Source organism: Ixodes scapularis, unplaced genomic scaffold, assembly GCF_016920785.2.
Source record: "Ixodes scapularis isolate PalLabHiFi unplaced genomic scaffold, ASM1692078v2 PGA_scaffold5__190_contigs__length_132052651, whole genome shotgun sequence".
NCBI lineage: Eukaryota > Metazoa > Arthropoda > Arachnida > Ixodida > Ixodidae > Ixodes > Ixodes scapularis.
In genome coordinates, this window is record NW_024609880.1 from 36,650,052 (window position 1) to 36,670,441 (window position 20,390).

The 20,390-nt window shown below is 41.7% G+C and overlaps 2 protein-coding genes across 2 annotated transcripts in view; one reads left to right on the plus strand and one right to left on the minus strand.

Moving 5' to 3' along the window:
• LOC120839221 (estradiol 17-beta-dehydrogenase 8-like) overlaps nt 1–20,390 on the minus strand; it is a 604,311-nt gene that overhangs the window by 157,304 nt on the left and 426,617 nt on the right. The gene's annotated exons all lie outside the window — the stretch shown is intronic.
• The window catches only part of LOC8028238 (integrin alpha-4), a 105,436-nt gene that overhangs the window by 74,173 nt on the left and 10,873 nt on the right, over nt 1–20,390 (plus strand). The window contains exons 13-25 of the mRNA XM_042293910.1: nt 106–196; nt 1,058–1,103; nt 2,588–2,745; nt 4,770–4,924; nt 7,155–7,295; nt 7,410–7,489; nt 8,729–8,939; nt 10,254–10,408; nt 10,738–10,807; nt 13,921–14,028; nt 17,196–17,372; nt 18,746–18,868; nt 19,153–19,254. Of these exons, the coding sequence (XP_042149844.1) occupies nt 106–196; nt 1,058–1,103; nt 2,588–2,745; nt 4,770–4,924; nt 7,155–7,295; nt 7,410–7,489; nt 8,729–8,939; nt 10,254–10,408; nt 10,738–10,807; nt 13,921–14,028; nt 17,196–17,372; nt 18,746–18,868; nt 19,153–19,254 (1,617 nt within the window). The remainder of the gene's footprint in view (nt 1–105; nt 197–1,057; nt 1,104–2,587; nt 2,746–4,769; nt 4,925–7,154; nt 7,296–7,409; nt 7,490–8,728; nt 8,940–10,253; nt 10,409–10,737; nt 10,808–13,920; nt 14,029–17,195; nt 17,373–18,745; nt 18,869–19,152; nt 19,255–20,390) is intronic.

A 20,390-nucleotide genomic window follows, 5' to 3' on the forward strand; every position in this document is an offset into this window, starting at 1 on the left:
TTTACTAACGCCATCGGGTCTTCTGAGGGTGTTCACACTACCATTAATGATGAGTGTTAGACATTACTTTTATATTTTGTTCTAAAGCTTGCTACCCCCATACAGATCATAGAAGGCAGATCAACTGAAGGCAGTCCACATGGTTTCGGTATTAGCATTTCTAAGGCAATGGACATTGATGGCAACAATTATCCTGGTAAGTTGACATTGCTTACGTAACACAATTCCTCAGAGTTCCAGTTAGACTTGCTACGTATTTGTTGTGTTTTACAAAGCAATCTCGGGAAGAGTGTAGGGTTGGAGACTGAGGATATTCTGCACTATGCCTTCAACAAAATGTTGGTTGCCACTCTGGGACCTTTCTGGAGACTGTATCTCGAGTAGGCTTTCCAGGCTTTTACAATTTTATGCATTTTCACTTGCAAGCTTTTTTGTTCATACGTAAAATATAAACGGGTGTAGAAGTTTTCAATATAAATAAATAATTAATATATTTAGTACATAAAAATCGACTTCGGATACTGAATTGCACACTAAATATGCGTAGAATGTATGTATAGTGTCTAGTCTCAGTAATTTATGTAGGTTCCAAGTTTCTATTATTTAAACAACATTCATGATGGTAATCTGTGCATATCCCAAACCACTGTGAGAACACTCATGCAATAAGCCACAAGGTGCCTTTGAATAGTTATACAAAGTATCCAGTGACATGAGAAAGTACCACCCTAGAAGGGTAACCAAGATAGCAGGTATTGTTTGATTTTTTGCCAGCATGTTTTCACCTACAGTGACTAACAGGATTGTGACAAAAAGGTTTAATTATTAAGGTGTTATAGATGATACAGCACATACTTACCCGTGCACTTATGTGCCAGTGCTAGCACAAAGTATACTTACAGAAGCTGTAGAGCAAAATGGCTTCTAGCACCACAGAAACAATATCCCCTAGCTGAATGCAGTTTGAATACCAAAAGTACTTTGTATATCTATCATAGATATTAAATATTTGTATACCTCTACCCATATTCATTTAAATATTCAATATCTTTCGCAGATATTGTTGTGGGTGCCTACCAGTCGGACCAAGCTTATCTATTCAGGTATGTGTTCGTGCTCTTTGAGTTTCTCCTTGTGTCTAATAATGATACCTGCAAAAGGGATAAGACTGTGAAGCTGTCGCTTTACTGTTTTCAATAGTTACCCCTTAGGTGTTTTTCTTTTTTTTTTCACATTATTTATTTTAATTTTAATTTTTCAGCCTTTTCTTTTTTTTGTATTATGACACTTCATCTGTTCTTTTATGGCCTTGAAATTCCCTGGGAGGCTTTTACCTGGGTTGAAAGTGTCCCATGTCTGTACCACTCTAAGCAAAGATATATGGAGCACTGTATTGCATCAGTACGGTAGCAGTGTTAACAAAGTTGAATAAACTTCTTGTATTGTTCTTTGATGTTTAGTGGCACAATTAGGAGCAATCAGTAACATTTTCACAAATGACAGCTTTATGTAAGCTTCTAGTATAATTTCTCTATTTAGTCATTCAGCAGGACCATTAGCAGTCTGAAATTTAGTATGCAATTTAGCTTTAAGATAAGTCGTCAATTTGTGACCAGTCATTAGGGCTGACTTGCAGCTAGGAATGCTTTATTATACTCCCGTTTTGCGGATGTATCACAGATGCAGTAAGGAACACGAGGAAGAAGCTAAGAAATTGATTGTTAGCCGGGCAGAAAGCTATCTTGTCGATGTGAGCGTGTATCTAGCGTAGTCACGTGCCTTCGGTATGAGGGACACTGTGTGCCTTTGACAGTGAAAGATACAGGTGAAGGACCTGTACGTATGCTCAGTGGCGTAGTCAGAAAATATTTTCGGGGGGTGTTTCAAGGTGCTGGTGCAACTACACACACGCGCGCACACGCACATACAATATATATATATATATATATATCTTTTTTTTTTTGTGTGTTAAGTGCACTGAAGTAGTGCACTAAAGTTACTACTCGTGGAGCAGGTACAAGGCTAGCGGTTGCTGTAAGGTGCCCGCGCAATTTTTCCGTCTCTTATCGAACCCCTGCCTCGTACCTGCTCCACGAGTGGTAACTTCAGCGCACTACTACGCTTCTCACGCGCTCAAAATCTTTCCTAAAATTACTGAATTAGTGGTTTTCGATGGCTCTCAGCAAGTCCTTAATTGGAACTATATGTATATTTTCATTAATTAAAATGTTAATTAACGAATTTTAACTAATTAGCCGACTGATCGTTACGATATATATACTACGTCCCCCTGGTCGTATAATTCACCCGCGTAGACTGCATTAATCTAGTTTTCATGTTTTTTTTTGTTTTTTTTTTTAAATTCTGTTAAGCTTAAAAATAACACCCTGTATATACCTATATATATATATATAATATAGAGTAAACATTTGGGGGGTGTTCTGACACCTGAGCACCCCCTCCGGCTACGTGCCTGCGCATGCCTGTATTCCTTTAACAGTTAAAGGAAATGAGGAATATAATTTCTGCCAGGTGGAAAGCTGTTCTATGGACATGGCATATCTGCATGTCTGCCTTTCATTTCTAGAGCCATGCCCGTGGTTCAGGCCAGGTCTTGGATCGAGATTGACACCAAGCATGTCTCCTCCAACAAGCCCAACTGCGTTCGGAACAATGTGGCCTTTTTCTGCTTCCCCGTGACGCCGTGCTTACAGTATGACGGAAAGTATGTGCCAGAACAGATAGGTGAGTCTGCCCGACAAACTTTTTTTCTTAATTATTGCAAAAATAAACGGAACAGCCCAGTCAAAAACAAAAGTGTTGTATTACAGTTTGTGCTCGATTTCACAAGTTGTGGAGAGCACTAGCTAAGATGCAAGAGCATAGCTCTTCAAGATGCCCTCTTTTCTTGAGCACACATACAAGAAAAGTTTTTTCTAGTCACATGCTGACACCTGTGCCTCACACCATATTGCACAGAAGCTTTGAGATAAAGTGTACAAGCTCCCTTAAATTGCCTTCAGCATTCTGAAATATATATATTTTTTTTTTCATTGTCCCAAATGATTGAGTTATTCCTTACTGATCACCTTGAGCTCCCACCCATACCCACACTTTTAGAGCAGGGCCAAGTGATGAGAAGGAGATGTTTGTTTGGGCTGGAGAGCGCATAGCTCTCAGCTTAGGGATAGAGCACTGCACGGGCAGGGGCCAACTTGAACACCTGGGCCTGGCTCGACCCATGGGCCGGGCCGGGTAGCACGCATTGCTGCCGGGCGCAGGCCAAGCTTAGGCTCGAAACATGCTTCATCTCCTGCTGTCGAGACACCTTCAGCCATTCTGGGCCAGATCAGGTAGGCATGCCATTGGGCCTGGCCAGTGCAGTGTTCTACTTAGGGGTGAACGAAGTGCTATAGCAGTTGCACTTGAAAACAATGAAAGATGCAATTAATATTGGTACTCTTAACCCCAAAAGCACATCCTGCAGATGGCCCATAGACAACATAACCTCTTACGGGCTTAAGCTGAGCAAGTTTGTTCATTGCTTGTGAATGGGGCCAGCTGAACATGAAAAACACACCGAGAAGAAAATATTTTTTTCTCTGTGTGTCTTTTTATGTTCAGCTGGCCCCATTCACAGACATAACCTCTCCTGAATGTCCTACGAATGTAACCACGTGTAGTCTGGGAAAGATTGCCATTTCCTGGAGAAGAAAATGCTCCATTGTAACAGGCTTTTTTAGTTGAAACTGAGTGCTTTTAAAGCAATAGCTTTATGTGCGAACCCTCCTGAAGCCTTTCTTGCTTGTGTTTGTCTGACCGCATGGCGTTGCAATGTCACGTAACATCAATACTTCTGCTAAACTTAGCGGAGAAATTTACATCAGAGTTTTAAGTCGCTGTGTGATGTGACATCAGGACGCAACATCACGGTGTCGTGTGACCCGACATGACTTGACGTTAGGTCATGTAACATCAGTTTTAGAGGCGAAGCTTCTTAGCCTTTTCCGGCATCCGTGCTCACACCGATTGCACTGCCTCCGGGATCGGCCCACTTTAAAAAATAGAAACATACGCCCGCACGGGGGTTCGAACTCAGGACCGCTTCCTTACAAGGCAGACATCTTAACCACTACGCTACACTCCAACGTTGCATGCAGCCGCTCAACGTCTATACAGGAGAGTGCGCTGCGGTCAAATACGTATATAATCGCGTTAAACCTTGCATGCATTGGCTCAACGCTTATACACGAGAGGGCGCTGTGGTCAAATGCTCAACTGCATATATAACCACGATCTATACCACACATTTTCTTTCTGACATGGACCGTTGACTTAAGCGGTGGAGATGCGTTCCCATGGCTTCTAGCGAATCCAAGCTGATCCGCTAGAAGAACCACTGGCTCTGCATTTCACCGACCATAAAGCAGTAATAATGAAGTCGAAACGCAACCCGGAACTCAGCACTACCTATGAACAATAAAATCAGTATCATCAGCACCACCAGAGCTTCGCCCCAATCAACATCATTCACCACGTGGAGATGCGTCCATTTTTTTTTTCCATTAAGTTTAGTGGGGAAATTGTCACGGCATCACGTGACATCAGAGTGTCGCATGATGCAACGACACAATTTCTCACTAAATTGAGCAGGGGAATATCTCCACCAAATTCTGACAGAGTGCTGCTCGATAAGATCCTCGGGAAGTCCCGATCACAATTTCGTTGCGTTTGACGACATGTCTAAGCTGGGCGGTTTCTCTATGCAGATTTTGAATTCACCATTGAGATGGACACCAAGAAGCAGGAAGCCCATCGGGGTGCATTCGAGCTGCTCGGTGGCAGAACGGGGATCAGCATTCGGGAGGTGCGGCCCCTGCAGCGGGGCCGGGCCATGTGCTTTCCCCAAAAGGCTCTCGTCTTTGTGAGTTTTGAAACACCTTCTGTTCTTGCGCAGCCGTCATTTTTGACTGCCGTGTTCCCTGCTGTATATGTCATGTTTTTTTTACACGGAACGCGTTTTAAAGGCCGACAACCAGACATGAGACCTTCTGCAACTGTGCTAATTAGTGGGCTGGCACAAACAGGGGCGGATGCAGGAATTTCCTGAGGGGGGGGTCAGGTGTTGGTCAGTGTACCATATGTTTAGGAATCCCCTCCCCCTCTCCCTCGTTTCACGCCCTAAATTTTACACATGCAGAAATCAAGAGGGGGGGTCAGGACATCCGGACCCCCCTTTAAAAACGCCCCTGGGCACAAAGCTAGCTGGTTTTATTTCTACTGCAGTGGTATCTCCGAACTATCGGATGCAGACGCCAAATGCCAGACGTTTGTGGTTCGGCATTTGTGTTAAACAAGAAATCCAAGATGTGTCCACCATCACATGAACAAAAAAACAGGGTGTGGAACAAAGCAAAAAAAAAAAAAAAAAGAATTGCAACATTTATTACGAACCTTGAAAAAATACCGTGGAAAAAGATTCTGTGTACACTGACTTTTTTTCCTAAAAGCAAGATAAATCAAGCGTCTTTTTTTTATGTTCTTCAAAAATTTATGCTTATGGTTTTTTTTTTGGAATGTTCAGACTTATGTATGCATATGTGTGTTTGTTTCTATAAGTATGAACCCTAACTGCACAAATATGCCTTGGGAGCGACTGTCAAGACCGGTTATAACGAAGTTGGTTATAACGAAATAGCAGCTACAGAGAAGCGGTAACCATTTCCCACGTCCTTTTGCACTTCGTTATAACCGAAGTCGGTTATAACGAAATAGCGGATATAGCGAATTGATTTCCGATTCCCGTTAACTTCGTTGTAACCGGTCTCGACAGTATATTTCTCGTTTGACTCGTTGCTGACAACATTGAAATTTGCTCCCGCTTGCGCATATATCACAATCACAGTACACGTGTGCAAGCTTATCAATTCAGTTTTGCTGTGCCAGTTGTACGAATAAATAAGTGCGACCAATACAATGGTGCGACCAATGCAGAGGTGCGACTTAACATTTTTTTTTGTTGAGGTGGCCATTTGTAGGGGGGTGCAACTTATACAGTGGTGCAACCTGTAGATGGGAAACTATGATACCTTGGAGACTACCCTTGCAACATTTATTCTCAACTTTTTTTTTTTTTGAGTTGTCCGGAAAGTTGCGTTTGTGCCTACCGTGAATTTTTTTGTCGTCTGATATTAGTACAAAAGCGGTTTCTTTGTTGTCCGCTTCAACGGGAAGGAAGGAGTGGAGAAAAGAAAAGGTGTTCTGCCTTGCTAAAGAAGCTCTTGCAGGTTGACCTCCAATGTTTGGGTTTTCAAACTGACTTTTTAAGTGTATAAGCAGGGTTTGCTTGAGCAGCCAAATTTTCTGAAGAATACTTCCAAGAAATTACTGAGAGACATATACTCCTAGTTTACAGGCACAATCTAGGCAAAAATTAGCAAAAATTAGCATGAGCTAAACATTTCAAACTTGTCGCATAGTGTGTATATTTTTGACGACAAACTTCCTAAGTTTCTGGGCTGTTTTATCGACAGATTTCCGAGAGAGGAGTTCCTTGGCTTCTGCTCGCAGTAACTAGGAGTTTTTCGATATCAAAGACATGGAGGACCCCTGTGCTCGTCTATTAAACCTTAAACTGTTCACCGAAAAAATTGTTTTCTTCGTAATTACATCTTCTACGTTTGACTCCTCTGAATTCTCTATTGATGAGGTTCGGATCTGAAATAGTAAGGCACTCTTTTTGCACAGCTTGGAGCATGTCCGAGGTCGTTTTTTTAAATCTCTCGTACTGTGCTCCGTTTCATCTGAAGCCCAAGCTGGGTCAAAAGCTAGTTGCAACGAAAGCACAAACACATTATTGTGCTTGATTGTGTCAGTTGGCAGTAATGCATGCAAGAAACACAAAAAATGAGCTAATCTAGCGCTTTCCAAGGAGCTTGATTGGCCCTATTGGCTCGTAGCATGGGTAGCGCTAAGATTTAAGGTGTACCGGAGTATAATACTACTGTGGGCCGACTTTTTGAACAACAAGAACCAGGAGTAGCTCATCCCATGTTTGGAAATAGGGGTGGCTTGAATACCAATCTTCTAAGAATTCACAGTTGAGGCTGGTTGGCTGACATAAACATCCTCCACTTTTATCCGCACACCAAAAGAGCAACGTCCAGGACCTGCTGACGCCTTTCGAGTTCCGTCTGACGTTCAACATCAGCGACGGCGACAAGACTCGTCGCGATGGCTTCTGCAGCACGTGCCCGGTCCTGGATGCGAGTACAATAACCACTGTCACAAACAGAGTAAGTCCCTTGTCATTTTCGTGACGAGCTTGTTTGTTTACGAGTCATTGCTGACTCTTCGTGATACTGCTGCAAGCTATGTGTCAGTAATTATTGTCGCTCTCTGCTTTGCAGACTGTTTTCCAGGTTGCATGTGGGCCTGACAACGTGTGCTGGGCCGATCTCATTCTCAAGGCCAGCATAGTGGGTCATGAGTGAGTTAATGCTGCTTGTTGGCATGTGCCTCTCTCGTGAACATTCTTGTATGTTTTGTTTAGTTTTGTTTTAGTTTTTATATATTACTACAGAGAAGTTCTTGTTTGCACTTTGTGCGAAATATTTGACAAAAAGTTCTGGGGGTGTGTCTTGAGTCGTTATACCGAACCTTAGAAACCAGATGATCTGGAAGGAGGTCCATATTTTGTTTTGAGATGGCAAAGGAAAAAGTAGGTGCAACCAATTGGCCGCTAATTAGTATTTCTTTTATTTAGAAAGTAAAATTAATGTGTGCTATGAAGTAGGATAAATATTTGTGCTCCCTCAGTTTATTGAGCTGCATCAGCCGGTTTCTTGAGCCTACAAGCCATAATTTATTTCTAAAACTGATATGTGGTTCAAGCACATTTTTGAGTTCTAGTGATTGCAATCGCACGTGTCCGAAATCAACAATAAAAAATGCTATTTCCTTCTGGCTGGGTGACCAGCTGAGATTTTCTTGCTGTGCTAAGAAAACAGTGTCTTGAGCTACTGAGTTATTTTTTGTCACAAGCACTATGAGATGCAGGGACACCAATCATTCTTGCTTTTCTTCTTTATCATTTTTGTGTCAAAAGGAAATGCCCCAGCAGCCCTCAGCACTAGGCTTTGGTTCTGACAAAAATGACTCCTCTTCGTTGAGAAAGAACGAGTGTTGTTCTTAACCCATCGCACACGATTGTGCTTACCATATTTTAGAAATATTACCCAACCACCCAAATTAGATCTTCATACAAAAATACAGTTCCCTCAATGAAGCACATAAATTACGAAAACGAAAGAGGGGCATAGAATACAATACATACCACACAACGACAGTATGGACGACACGTGTATTTCATACTGTCGTCGTGTCGTCTGTATTGTTTTGTCTGTCCCTCTTTCGTTTTCGTAATTCAGTTCTACGCTTCATCATTGAGTCTACTGTAATTTTGTAGAAATATTCAAGTTAGGGGGGTTAGATTCAGACTCCAGCAAACTCAATTATCCACCTTACTGATTTAAGCAACCCAGATCTAATGGCCCGTGGCAACAAGCAAATTGTGCGAGGTCTAGAATTTTTGCCGACACTAGCCTTGTTCCCAGCCACCATATTCAAGAGGACGATGGACTAGACCTTGTCTGTCCCCCAGTAGCTGTGGTTTTTGTATGGAATGTGAATATAAAACTAATTGATTGTTTAATTACCCATCCCAAAGGGATAGCTCACCCCTCGTCGTCGGGAAGGACAACGTCGTGTCACTGGCCATCAACGTCAAAAATCGCGATGACACAGAGCCAGCGTACCTGTCGCGGGTGGAAATCAGCCTCCCCGAGAACGTCGACTTTGTCAACATTGGGACCTGCGAGTCCAAGGGAAACGCAACAGTCTCTTGTGACGTCGGTAACCCTCTCAACCCTGGATCCGTGGTATGCATAACCCTCAGGGTTCAGTGAGCGCAATCAGAATTATAAATTTCTATGCCCTTGTGCTTGGCTTGCCTTGACCCTATGGATGAAGTCTGCATGTATGGAATGTGATATGGTTTCGCTCGGTGTACATACGCTCTTGTCTCTCGCGGCTCTTTCGAGTCTTTCCATGATATGAAATCACATGATACGGTCTTGCGATATATATTCACGTGGTCGCCTGTGGGCTTCTCCACTCTGCCACGTTTTTTTAAAAATCTTTTTCATTGTGTCAAATTGTATGATGTGGTCAGGCGATAAGGTGAAGCAGGTATAATACACACTTGCCACCCCTTGGTGTATTTACACCAGTGGGTGGCAATTTGTTATTTTTTATGAACCTTCCCTTGGCAGAGTGCAGAGCTACATGCTCAGAGTCTTGGAGTTTCTGGGTTCGAGTCCCGTTGAAGGACATTCAAGATTTTATTTGTTTCTTTTAGGGGAAAAGCTCCTTAGGGTCTAGCCCTGTCCATCCATCCGTCTGGCGTCCGTGCTCACATCGATTGCACTGCCTCCGGGATCGGCCCACTTAAAAAAAAAAAAACTTACGCCCGCACGGGAGTTTAAACTCAGGATCGCCTGCTTCTGAGGCAGACGTCTTAACCGCTACGCTACACTCCAACGTTGCATGTAGCCGCTCAACGTCTATACAGGAGAGGGCACTGCAGTCATATGCGTATATAATTGCTTTAAACTTTGCATGCATTGGTTCAACGTTTATAGACGAGAGGGCGCTGCGGTCAAATGCTCAACTGCGTATATAACCACAATCCATGCCACACATTCTTTTTCTGACATGGACCGTTGACTTAGGCGGTGGAGATGCGTTCCCATGGCTTCTAGCACATCCAAGGTGATCCGCTAGAAGAACCACTGGCTCTGCATTTCACCGACTATAAAGCAGTAATAATGAAGTCGAAACGCAACCCGGAACTCAGCACAACCTATGAGTAATAAAAAAAATAAGCACCATCAGCACTACCTATGAACAATAAAATCAGTATCATCAGCACAACCAGAGCTTCGCCCCAATCAACATCATTCACCACGTGGAGATGCGGCCTGTTTTTTAATTACATGTTCATTTGGATGGACTTATCTGGAATTTGGGTTACGCATTTCATGGCGTTTTTTTGTTTTTTTTTTAGGCGGTTTTACGTGGCATTTAATTACACTCTCTTCTCTGGAGATCCCAGCTCTGAGATGCACGCTGTGTTTAACGAAACTTTTCTTTTTTGTCCTTTGTTTATAGTATTTCCCTCACACTTTTTGCAGGCCTCGGTCTCTATAAAACTAGGTCTGACGAAAATCAAAAAGAAGTTGGAGATTCACGTGGCTGCGAGAACGGACAGCGTGGACACAGACACGTCGAACAACGACATTACGATCGCCTTGCCAGTCATCTACCATGCGGATATTGGGCTGCAGGGGTAATTGGATCTAACTTTCCTTTGTGCATGCACACGCTAAGGGGATGTGGGCTCTGCTATAGCATATGAAAACAAAAGGTAATTGTAGCGCATTTGAGTGCGCAGTTACGCTGACTTCATCATGCGTGTTTCAGTATTCCATCTGGACTAGACAGGAACTGGTTTGTAAAGAAAATATCTTATTTAATTCTTACTGAAGCTAACTAAAAAGATGTAGGGCTGCTTCCTTTGTAATTTTTTTACTTTGTCAGCATTAAACAGGATCTAGTTCATAAAGGAAAGATCTTTGAGTGTTGTTAATCTGAGTTGCATGATTGATTTATTTTCAGATCTTCATCTATCGGTCAGTTAATTTACAACGAGTCGACTGGCATTGTTCAAGTTGTGCACACATTCACGGTATGTTGTCAAGGTAGTTCAGCAGTGTTAATTAAAAACAATTAAAAGTCTGATGAAGTGCTTACATAGCTTAAACTTGTAGTTATTATATTTTTATCGGTAGTCCTGTATTTACAGTCGCCGACCGATTTTTTTGTACGCTGATATTTCGGACACATTTAATTATTTGGACGTTTTTGTTGAACTGTCACTCACCCTATAAAGTTAATGTATAATATTGACCGAAATTTTGGATGCCATAAAGCTTATTGCTCAATATTTCGGACATAATTTGCGTGATTTCCTCATTTTGCAGCCGCAAAACAGCCGCCATGATAGCGCCGCGAGCTTAGTCGCCACCATATCGGTTGTTTTGATTTTGCCCTGTAGCCTCGATACCACGTCCTACACAATAAACAAGCTGGGTTGAGGATATAGTCGGGTCTTCTGGTTCTCCTACAGCCAACATGGCCACTGTCTACCCATTCTTATGGCTCTTTCAGTTCTTCTCGTGGTCCGTGTTCTTTGAGTGCGACCACGAAAGAAGCAGCCGTCTGCGGTTCTTGTGGTCTTTGAGTGCGAAGGTTTTTGCTGATAGGCTTAGCATTGAAGCGAGCTTGGTGGACTAAACGTTGTCTACAAATAGTGCCAAATGGCGCCAACTTCAACTTCGCTCTTTGTGCCAATGAAGGCACCAACAAAGCGCGGTACCATGATGGAACAGATCAATGAACAAGTGAAAAGTGAACAGTATAAAGCGGAAGTTGCACGAGAACTTAAAATTGACATCAAGCAAGTGGAAAGTAGTCAATATGCAGCAGAATATGCACGAAAATTTGACATTTTAGCTGAAATTGATTTTTCGGACCACACTTGGACAATTTCGTGGTCCCCTCCGAGTCCGAAAAATCGGTCGGCGACTGTACTTGAGTTGTAGCCCCGCTATTTATGAACAAGGCCTTTGCATCTACTCTCCCGCAGAACACATATACAGCCAATCATCGCGTTGCACATAAATAACATAGCGAATAACCAAATGAGGGGCACGATTCTCCATACAAATGCAATCTTCACAGATGGTATCCTCGCGCTAAGAAGTTATCTCTGTCCTGTAAGCAGCTGGAATCATGATGTCGATAGCGGTGATTGGCAATTTGCGTGCCTGCGGAAAAGCAAACACCCCGGTTTTCTTCATAAACAGTGCAGCTTTTAATCAAGTAAATACGGTAATGCAGCCTGAAATTTGGAAGAACTCTGACTCTGTGAGCGGTCTGGTTCTGCAAAACTAGCGTACAAAGCTATTTATGTTTCGGAAGCTAAAAGAACTTCTCACGGCACATAAATTTGTCCAGCCAAACTGAGTATAATAAAGCCGTTGGATTTAAAACTGTATTGAAATTACCATATATTTTTTCAGACATAGCCCCACTTTCTTTGAATTATGATACCCTTTCACCATTGTCAGTAAGAGCCTAGTGAGCTGTGGAGCTGACTGGTACTCTTTTTTTCACTCTTGGAACCCCCCCCCCCCCCTTCAGCATTGATGCAGTAAAGTAGTGCAGTAAAGCTATTTGGCATCAGTAGCTGGCTCAGACCTTCTAAAGTCTAATGCTTAACCTGGTAACATTTTACTTAAGGGTTAAGGCGACCAAAGAAATATGAAACTTTGGTTTGAGCTCAGTTTGAGTTTGGGTTGTGCTTAGTGTGAGCACCCTATGCTATAAGGAAAAAAAAAACTACCTTATGCTCTTTCGTTATATGTGACCATGCAAATGTGAGTTTGGTTTCCTAAATTGTCAGTAGGAGTTCAGAATATTTTGCTAGCTAAGCTGCCTTTTTTGAAGTAAGGTGTATAGCCGTCTTGAAATCATACTTACTAAATAGAAATCAATACATATCTTTTTCTAATTATAATTCAGGTAGGCTAGCTGAGGCAGCATATTGAGCCCATCGTTATTTATTTTGTGTATTAATGATATTGGTACCGTGGCTCAAAATATTGATATCAAAATAAATATATTTGCCACTGATACAAGTATTTTTTTCTACTCATACCCGTGTTCGTACAACTATTTCTACAATACAGGAAGTGCTAGACCAAATTACAGCCTGGACAACTAACAATAAATTTAAATTAAATTGTAACAAACCGAAAGCTATGTTTAGACCTCATAATAAAATGGTAGATGTCCTTCCTTGTGTTAAAAACAATGAGGAAATTTAATTTGTAGATGAGATTAAAATATTGGGTGTTTTTTTTTTATGAGATATGAGTTTGAATGCTCATATCGACTATTTAACAAAGCTATCAAAGAATGTTGGCCTATTAACAAAATTCAAAGCTACATTTCCTATTCAAATCAAATTTATAATTTGTTAATTTGTTCCCATCTTAATTACTGTAACCTTGTATGGGACACCACAACAAAGAAAAATCTGACTAAATTACATCTTCTACTTTACCACATTGAACATTTCATCTAGTAGGCTAACCTAAATTTCACACTATTTTGCATAGCCTAAGATATAATCAGCCATGGATGATATACACATCGCATACAAACTACCATGATCAAATGCTTCATGTCAGTCTGTCCACCATGCTGAATAGTCCAGGCAAAGAAAGGATCAGCATACTAGATACACTATCACATAAAGGTTTATTGAATTTTATACTTTCAATGTGAACCTTATATAGATTATTTTTCTGTGCAGCACAGTCTGGTTCTTTATAGCATTGATCTTTCTGCTGTCCAACATATTGTGTCATCTGGTATCATATGGTTCTGCACTTTTTTTATATTGTTTTTCTAATCTGTGTATAGTTTGCATCATACAATATATTGCATATATAAAAATGTGCTCTCACGCTTTGTTTGTTTTATAGATATATGTAGTTGCTTTGCGTTTCTGTTTATTTTTCCACATATGGTCATTTTTGCCGTTGCGATCTGCGGGTTGGGGAGGGGGGCTGAAACCTTCGTCAAGCTGCTTTTTATCAGCTTTTTCTACCAGTCCCCTGTTTGTCATGTTTGTCTTGTGACAGCACATAAACTTGATTTGATTGATATGTTTTTTTGATAGGACGAGGTATCTTGATCTGTCATGATTCTAAAGGTCCTCTTTGCTTCCAGATGGTGAAGTACTTTGACAGCCCAATCAACAAGGTTGCAGTCTCAATCTCAGTTCCACTAAAGATTCACGGAAAAAAAGATCCCTTCCTGAAGCTCGAAGGTGTTAAGGTGAGGTTGCTCTAGTATTTAGTGTATAGTTGATCGTGCTTCATGAGGATACGCAGTTTTAATAACATAACTTCAGTGATAACGAGTCTTAGCTTCACCATGATAATATTTTGATGCATATTACCTATCCCTGCATGTAATCTGCGCCTCCAACTTACTACTGTCAGACAAAGCAAGAAAATACCTTGCATATTACCCACACCACGTAAAACAATGTCCAGATCTCGCTAGAAATCCTACCTTTAAATACTCTCATCGCTGCAGTCACTGCAGCTATCTGAGGTGGCTACACTGTCGCCGGCAGCATCGTAATCCAAGCCGTCGAGGCAATTGCTGATGCAGCAATTTTTGAAACTGTGTCGCACCGTCTCGTCTGGAAAGGTCGCGGTCGTGCCAGATCTCTGCTGATGCTGCATGACTGCTACCTCTTCTCCCCTCAATGAACTTCATGAGCGCTCTTTCAAGCTCGCGGTATGCACCATTCGGACCTTGGAATGATCTTTGGTCGCGGCTTGCAGTTTGCAGGCTCTCCTCCCTCGATTCTTGCACACATGACTCGACAACCTTGTAGTGGCCGTAGTTCCGGCATGCCGCTCAACTTCGCAATCTCTCAAGCAATAGATCTGACATCACTCAGATTCTTGGCCGAAGAGATCGGAAACTGCAAAGATTGTTTCATTTATTTATTTCAATACCCTCATGGCCCATAAAGCATTGCAAAAAGGGAGAGTGTACAATTTCACACTGAAAGAACTAACACTATAAGAATACAAAGGAAGTAAGCAATTTTTGTTAGAAAATAGCTAGTCCGACGTGTTAGCAAAGAAAGTTAGTTAACGTCTCTCTAAATAGTTCAATTGCTGGTATGTTTACCAGAGGACCATCGCTGCCGTCGACGGCGGCAATGCTCAGTGCGTTGCCGTCAAATTGATGGCTCGACTCAGCTGCTCAGTCCACAAAACACATTGGATTAAAGATGGCTACCCGAAAAAAGGAGGAGAAGGTGGGGAGAAGAAAGTCTTTTGTATGCTAACCAATGTCGTGTTCACTCTAAGTGTGTCAGGCAGTACATCTGCCCTTAAAATCCCCTTACAAATGAGAATTTTGATCCTGAATACTATCTCGGCATTGTCATTCAATTGTATTGTTTTGTTTGTTGCTTTGATTTTCTCAACTGCGCGAGAAAGTAAGTACACATGCAGATTTGGTTCATAAAAAGTTTTGCTCATTTTTGAGTAATATCTTATTTAAAGGTTCAAATGGAAAAAAAAATAGAGACAAAATAATAAAGACGTTTGAGGTGTTAACCCATCTAGCTCAGTTTGCTATTCGGCTACAACATTGTATTAGGACATAAGACTGGCGATTTAATTGGCATTTGAACCCTATGCAGGTGTTGTAAATACTTATGTGTTGTTGCATCTGTTCAGCGTTTACACTAACTGACCTGTGTTCAGCTGTTAAATACCATTCCACTTGGGTGAAAAAAGGAAGGGGAATGCAGCCTCAAAGTTTTGGCAGTTCCGGCGGTACTGTCCACTGAAGCTGCTTCATCAATGAGAACGGCGTGTGCCCTTTACTTTTTTTACCCCGTCGAATCCATTGAAACGCCCGCTGAAGATGGCCAGTTTGTCATCTGCTATCGGGATCGGGTGCATGCCCTTTTTCTCTTTTACCCTGTTCATTCTGTTAGAATGCCCGGATGTACATAAATGGTATTACAGCCAAATGAAATGACATCCCCCAGGGACCCACGTAGCATTCAATGTCGTGCGAACATTCCCTGGGTGTTCTGAATGTTGAAGGAACGTTAAACACCATTCGGAACGTTCTAGGAACGTTCGTATGCGAACATTCCTTACAAGGTAAGCTGCTCAACATTCTAAAAACGTTTGTTGGCGAACATTCGTATGCACAATGTTCTCGGAACGTTCCCCTTTGAACATTCATATGTGCAACATTCTTAGAACGTTCGCTTCCGAACATTCCTAGGATTTTCGCAGGTGAAGCCAACTTTACGGAGCTTTCAAGCAACCTGTGTTTCGAAACACCATCCACTATATGCCACCTTGTGCCAAAAATATGCAAATTAAGTCGAGGTTTTGCAAACTTAGCATAAGGGATCAGTTTTATCTTGTACGAGTGTACCGAGGAATGTGAGATAAGGTGTAGGAGAAAAGCAATGGTCTTCAAAATTTGATAATGAGTTTTGCACTCACTGCGTATGTAGAGGGGCAGTTTTGAATAGACCCGATTTTTAGCATCTCGGCTTCAATACCTTGACGAAGGTATGTCCCGCTTGAGTGTGGGATGCCGTAGGTATCTGTTCTTATGCTCCGAGTGAGTAATCGGTTATGTAAGCCGCACGTTTTGATAAGTAGGAGTAAAAGTAAACTGCCGTTATAGTACAGGCTGTGGCTAATGCGCTGGTAAAGCGGCTAGGTTGTGCTAGGCCTAGAAAAAATATATTTCGATTAAAAAATATTGTTCGCTCTTTGAGATTTATTATATCAATATATGTAGTACGGCTCAGTGGGGCTGTAACGTAAGCAAGCTATAATTGTGGAATCTGTAAACGTTCCTCAGAGAATGTTGCAGACGTTCTATGGATGTTTTGGGAACGTTCTTAAAACCTTGTTAGAATGGTGATTAAATGTTCTGTCGTGCTCAGAATGTTCTAAAAATATCAACTAGAAAACATTCCCCGAATGTAGCGATAAGTGCCTGCGCCACATTCTGACAACGTCGAGAGAATGTTCTTACGTAAATTAGCAACATTCAGAGAATGTTGCAGAAGTTCTTTGGATGTACTGAGAACGTTCTTAGAACCTTGTTAGGATGTTTCAATGTTGATTGAATGACCTGGTAATGTTCTATGTCGTTCTCAGAACGGTCTAAGAATATCCCTTTGAAGACATTCCCCGAATGTAGCGATAAGTGCCTGCGCCACATTCTGACAACGTTGATAGAATGTTCTTACGTAAATCTTCAACATTCCAAGAATGTTGTCTATGTTATTTTGAATATTCCCGGAATGTTCTCAGAACGTTTTCGTGCTACGTGGGGAGCTCTGAGTGGAATGGACTATACTGCCACACCATCGATGCATTGCATGTCTTATATACTGTGCAAAACCTAAGAAGAATGAATGCTTCTGTTCTGCACAGGCGGATGACGGAACCAGAAGCAAGGTTGGTGGCAGTTGCAATGGCTCGGCCAGCGTCAAAAAACGATCCGCCTCGGCAGAAACAGTGGCAGGCCACCCAAGGTCTCTCAGGGAAGCCAGCGCTCTCTCCATTCTTGAAAGCAGGTTCCCAGTGGCGCAGGTCAAGACGCTAACACTGGTAAGCGAATGAGATCAGCTCAGTTGGCCTGACTTCAACCTACCATATTTACTGGAGTAATAGCCACACTATTTATGAACAAGGCCCTTGCATCTACTTTCCTGCAAAGCACATATACAGCCAATCATTCTGTCCCGCATAAATAACATAGTGAATAATTTTTGTTTTCTGGTACTTCATGAGCGTTCGCAGATCTGATTTGCCTACATGACTGCATACGTGTGTTGGCCGCCTCCGTCAGATTAGGTACTACAGTGCGTTCTCTCGATCGAGATTTAGCTTGGGATTTTTTTAATTCTAGAGAGTTTACTGCTTGCCAGATGACAAGTTTCTTATCTTCTCTGTATAGACCTTCTCATCTTAGCAGTTGCCTGACCGGCATATTTCTAAGATGGCAGCACCGATGTGACGGAGGATGAAATGGTCTCTAGAGAGTGTGTGCCTGTTTCTCTGAGAAAAACCTGCTAAGGACTTTCTTGCCTTTCTTAGGCAGAAAGTTTTTGTTGAAGATGATTGTCCATTGATTGCTATAAATTTGTCACTCTACATTGTTACGTAATACAGTTTGGTTCAACTAACTTGTGCAAAGATTTAGAAAAAGCTGGTGCATGCTACGTGTGTCGGGTCAATGCAATGTTGTTCACAATTCTATTTAGGTGTTTCCTGCAACGTTCCAAACTGGCTAATTAGCACAGATTAATTAGGTAACTTTCTAAATACTAATTCGTGCACTCCAACACAAAAGTTGTAGAGTGTGTTGAACGCCATTCCATCGTGTCATTTTAGTCTAGGTAGCGTTTTGTGTGTCTAAACTATATAGCTTTATTAAAGAAAGAATGTGAGATTTAAGAAGGTCTCGCGTGACTACCCACTATTAAACTGCGATATTAGTGCCCAGTCACTTGAGAAGTTCTTTTAAATCTGGCTTGCTTTCATGAAAGCTACAAAAAAGTTACGCAGACTTCTTTATTAAAGCTATCTTGACGGAAACGACACGATAGAACGTTCCTTGACATGCCCTACAAGTTCAGTATTGAAGGGTTTGTGCACAAAATAATATTTAAAAAGTTAGCCAATTATTCCGTGTTATTTTGCCAGTTAAGCACATCACAGAAGTACCTCAACCTACTCTATAGGACTGTGAAGTATACTGCACTGTTTCAACATCTGTGGCACATGCACCAGCATGTTTTAAGTCTTGGCACAAGTTAGCTGAAGCACCCTGTATATTTGCGTGATGATTAAAGGGGCTATATTCTGAATTGATGGTGGGCACTAAAGTGTGGTGTTTGGTGGTAGATGATTTCTCTTGTTTATGTTCTAAAAACAAGTTCAGATGCAAAAAAAATGCTTCTTTTTTTTCTTTTTTCTAGGGTTGTTCTGATGCCGAATGTGTCTGGTTCACGTGCCAAATGGGCCCTTTTGCCTCAAAGAACAAGGTTGCTAAGATCGAGCTCCACATGACTCTCAATGTCACCAGGATCATGGAGCAAGTGGTAGGTTTTTTAAACTCTGAGGGGTGACCAAGAGATTTTAAAGGCTTTGTAAATGAAATACCGCTTGAACAAGCTCCATTTGGACAAGCTGTTCAGATCAACAAACTTTTAGAAAATTCCCCAGGAAAGCTTGATTGTGTCCAATCCATTCCGTTGAGTGAACTTTCAATTGAGCAGACTTTTTCTTGAAATTCCTTAAAGTTTGTTCAAGTGGTGTTTTACTGTACAGAGCTTACGAGCAGTGCTACGACTTACTCACGCTGTTTATGCAATTCTAATTACAGGGCACTCCCGACACGATTGACATAGCCACGGAAGGGTCACTTACCATCCTGGACGAGACAGAGTTCACGCACTTCGTACAGCATCAGCCAAGACAAAATACGGTATGTTCTTAAATTACTGCTCTTTTTGATGCTTGTGAGCGGCATATAGACATAGTACTGTGTACTATGTTCTATGTATATGTGTACTATATGTATATGTACTATGTACGTACGTATATGTGTACTATGTGTATAGTGCAGAGCACTATAACATAGTACTGTGTACTAGCTATGTTCAACCAACTAGGCCATCAAATTATTTTGCGGTGCATAGACATACTGGTTATAGAGCTACTTTGTATGGATTATAATGAATGTTTTAGAAAATGGAATCTGATGCAAATTAGCTGAACTGATGTTTATCTTCAGTTTTATACCTGGTTGAAGCCTCTGAGCGAGCCATTGGTCAATCTCTAATCGTTTTGTTTCTGTGGACGTCCTAGTTGTAACTTTGTTTCCTTGCTGTGTAAAATTACAATTTTTCATGTAGAATTAATATTTTGCCCCTACACATTCCTTAATTTCTTTCTCTGATAGCCAATTCTTCTACAAACCTTGTGCAGTGTATGAACCTTGTACAATACTTGCTTTTTGCTTTAATGCAGCAACCAAGAAAATGTTCATAACTCAAGAACTGCCCTTTTTTTTTGCACGACAGCTATTAGTCACGAATTGTCCTCTTGACACTTTGACCCGTTTTTTCTCAATTATGTGCTATGATGACACAGAACTCAGAATACCTAACTTGTAATAAAGCCATTTAAGGAAAATTCTCATTTATGAATGTAATAGAAGGCTCAAAACATACTATTCGTGACCACTGAAGCAGCAAAAACCACCCGTATTTAAAGAAACCTTGAATGCGCTGTCGCGGAGAGTGAAACAACCGAAGCAGGCACGTAGCCAGGGGGGGGCCCATGGGGCCTGTGCCCCCCCCCCCCGAAATCTTCCATTTTGCTGGGGCCTCCTCTTTCCCCTCCCTCATACAGCATATTGTCATAAGTACCCCCCTCCCCCCCCCCCCCCCCCCCCCCCCCCCGAATCCAAATCCTGGCTACGTGCCTGAACCAAACTGACTTCCAGTGTCTCTGACTTCCTATTCCTCCACAATGGTTCTCCAGTTTCGGTATGACCTTGTTTTTTTCCAGCTATTGCGCAACTTGGTAGCAAGATCTGTTTTGAAAGCATATTCTGCG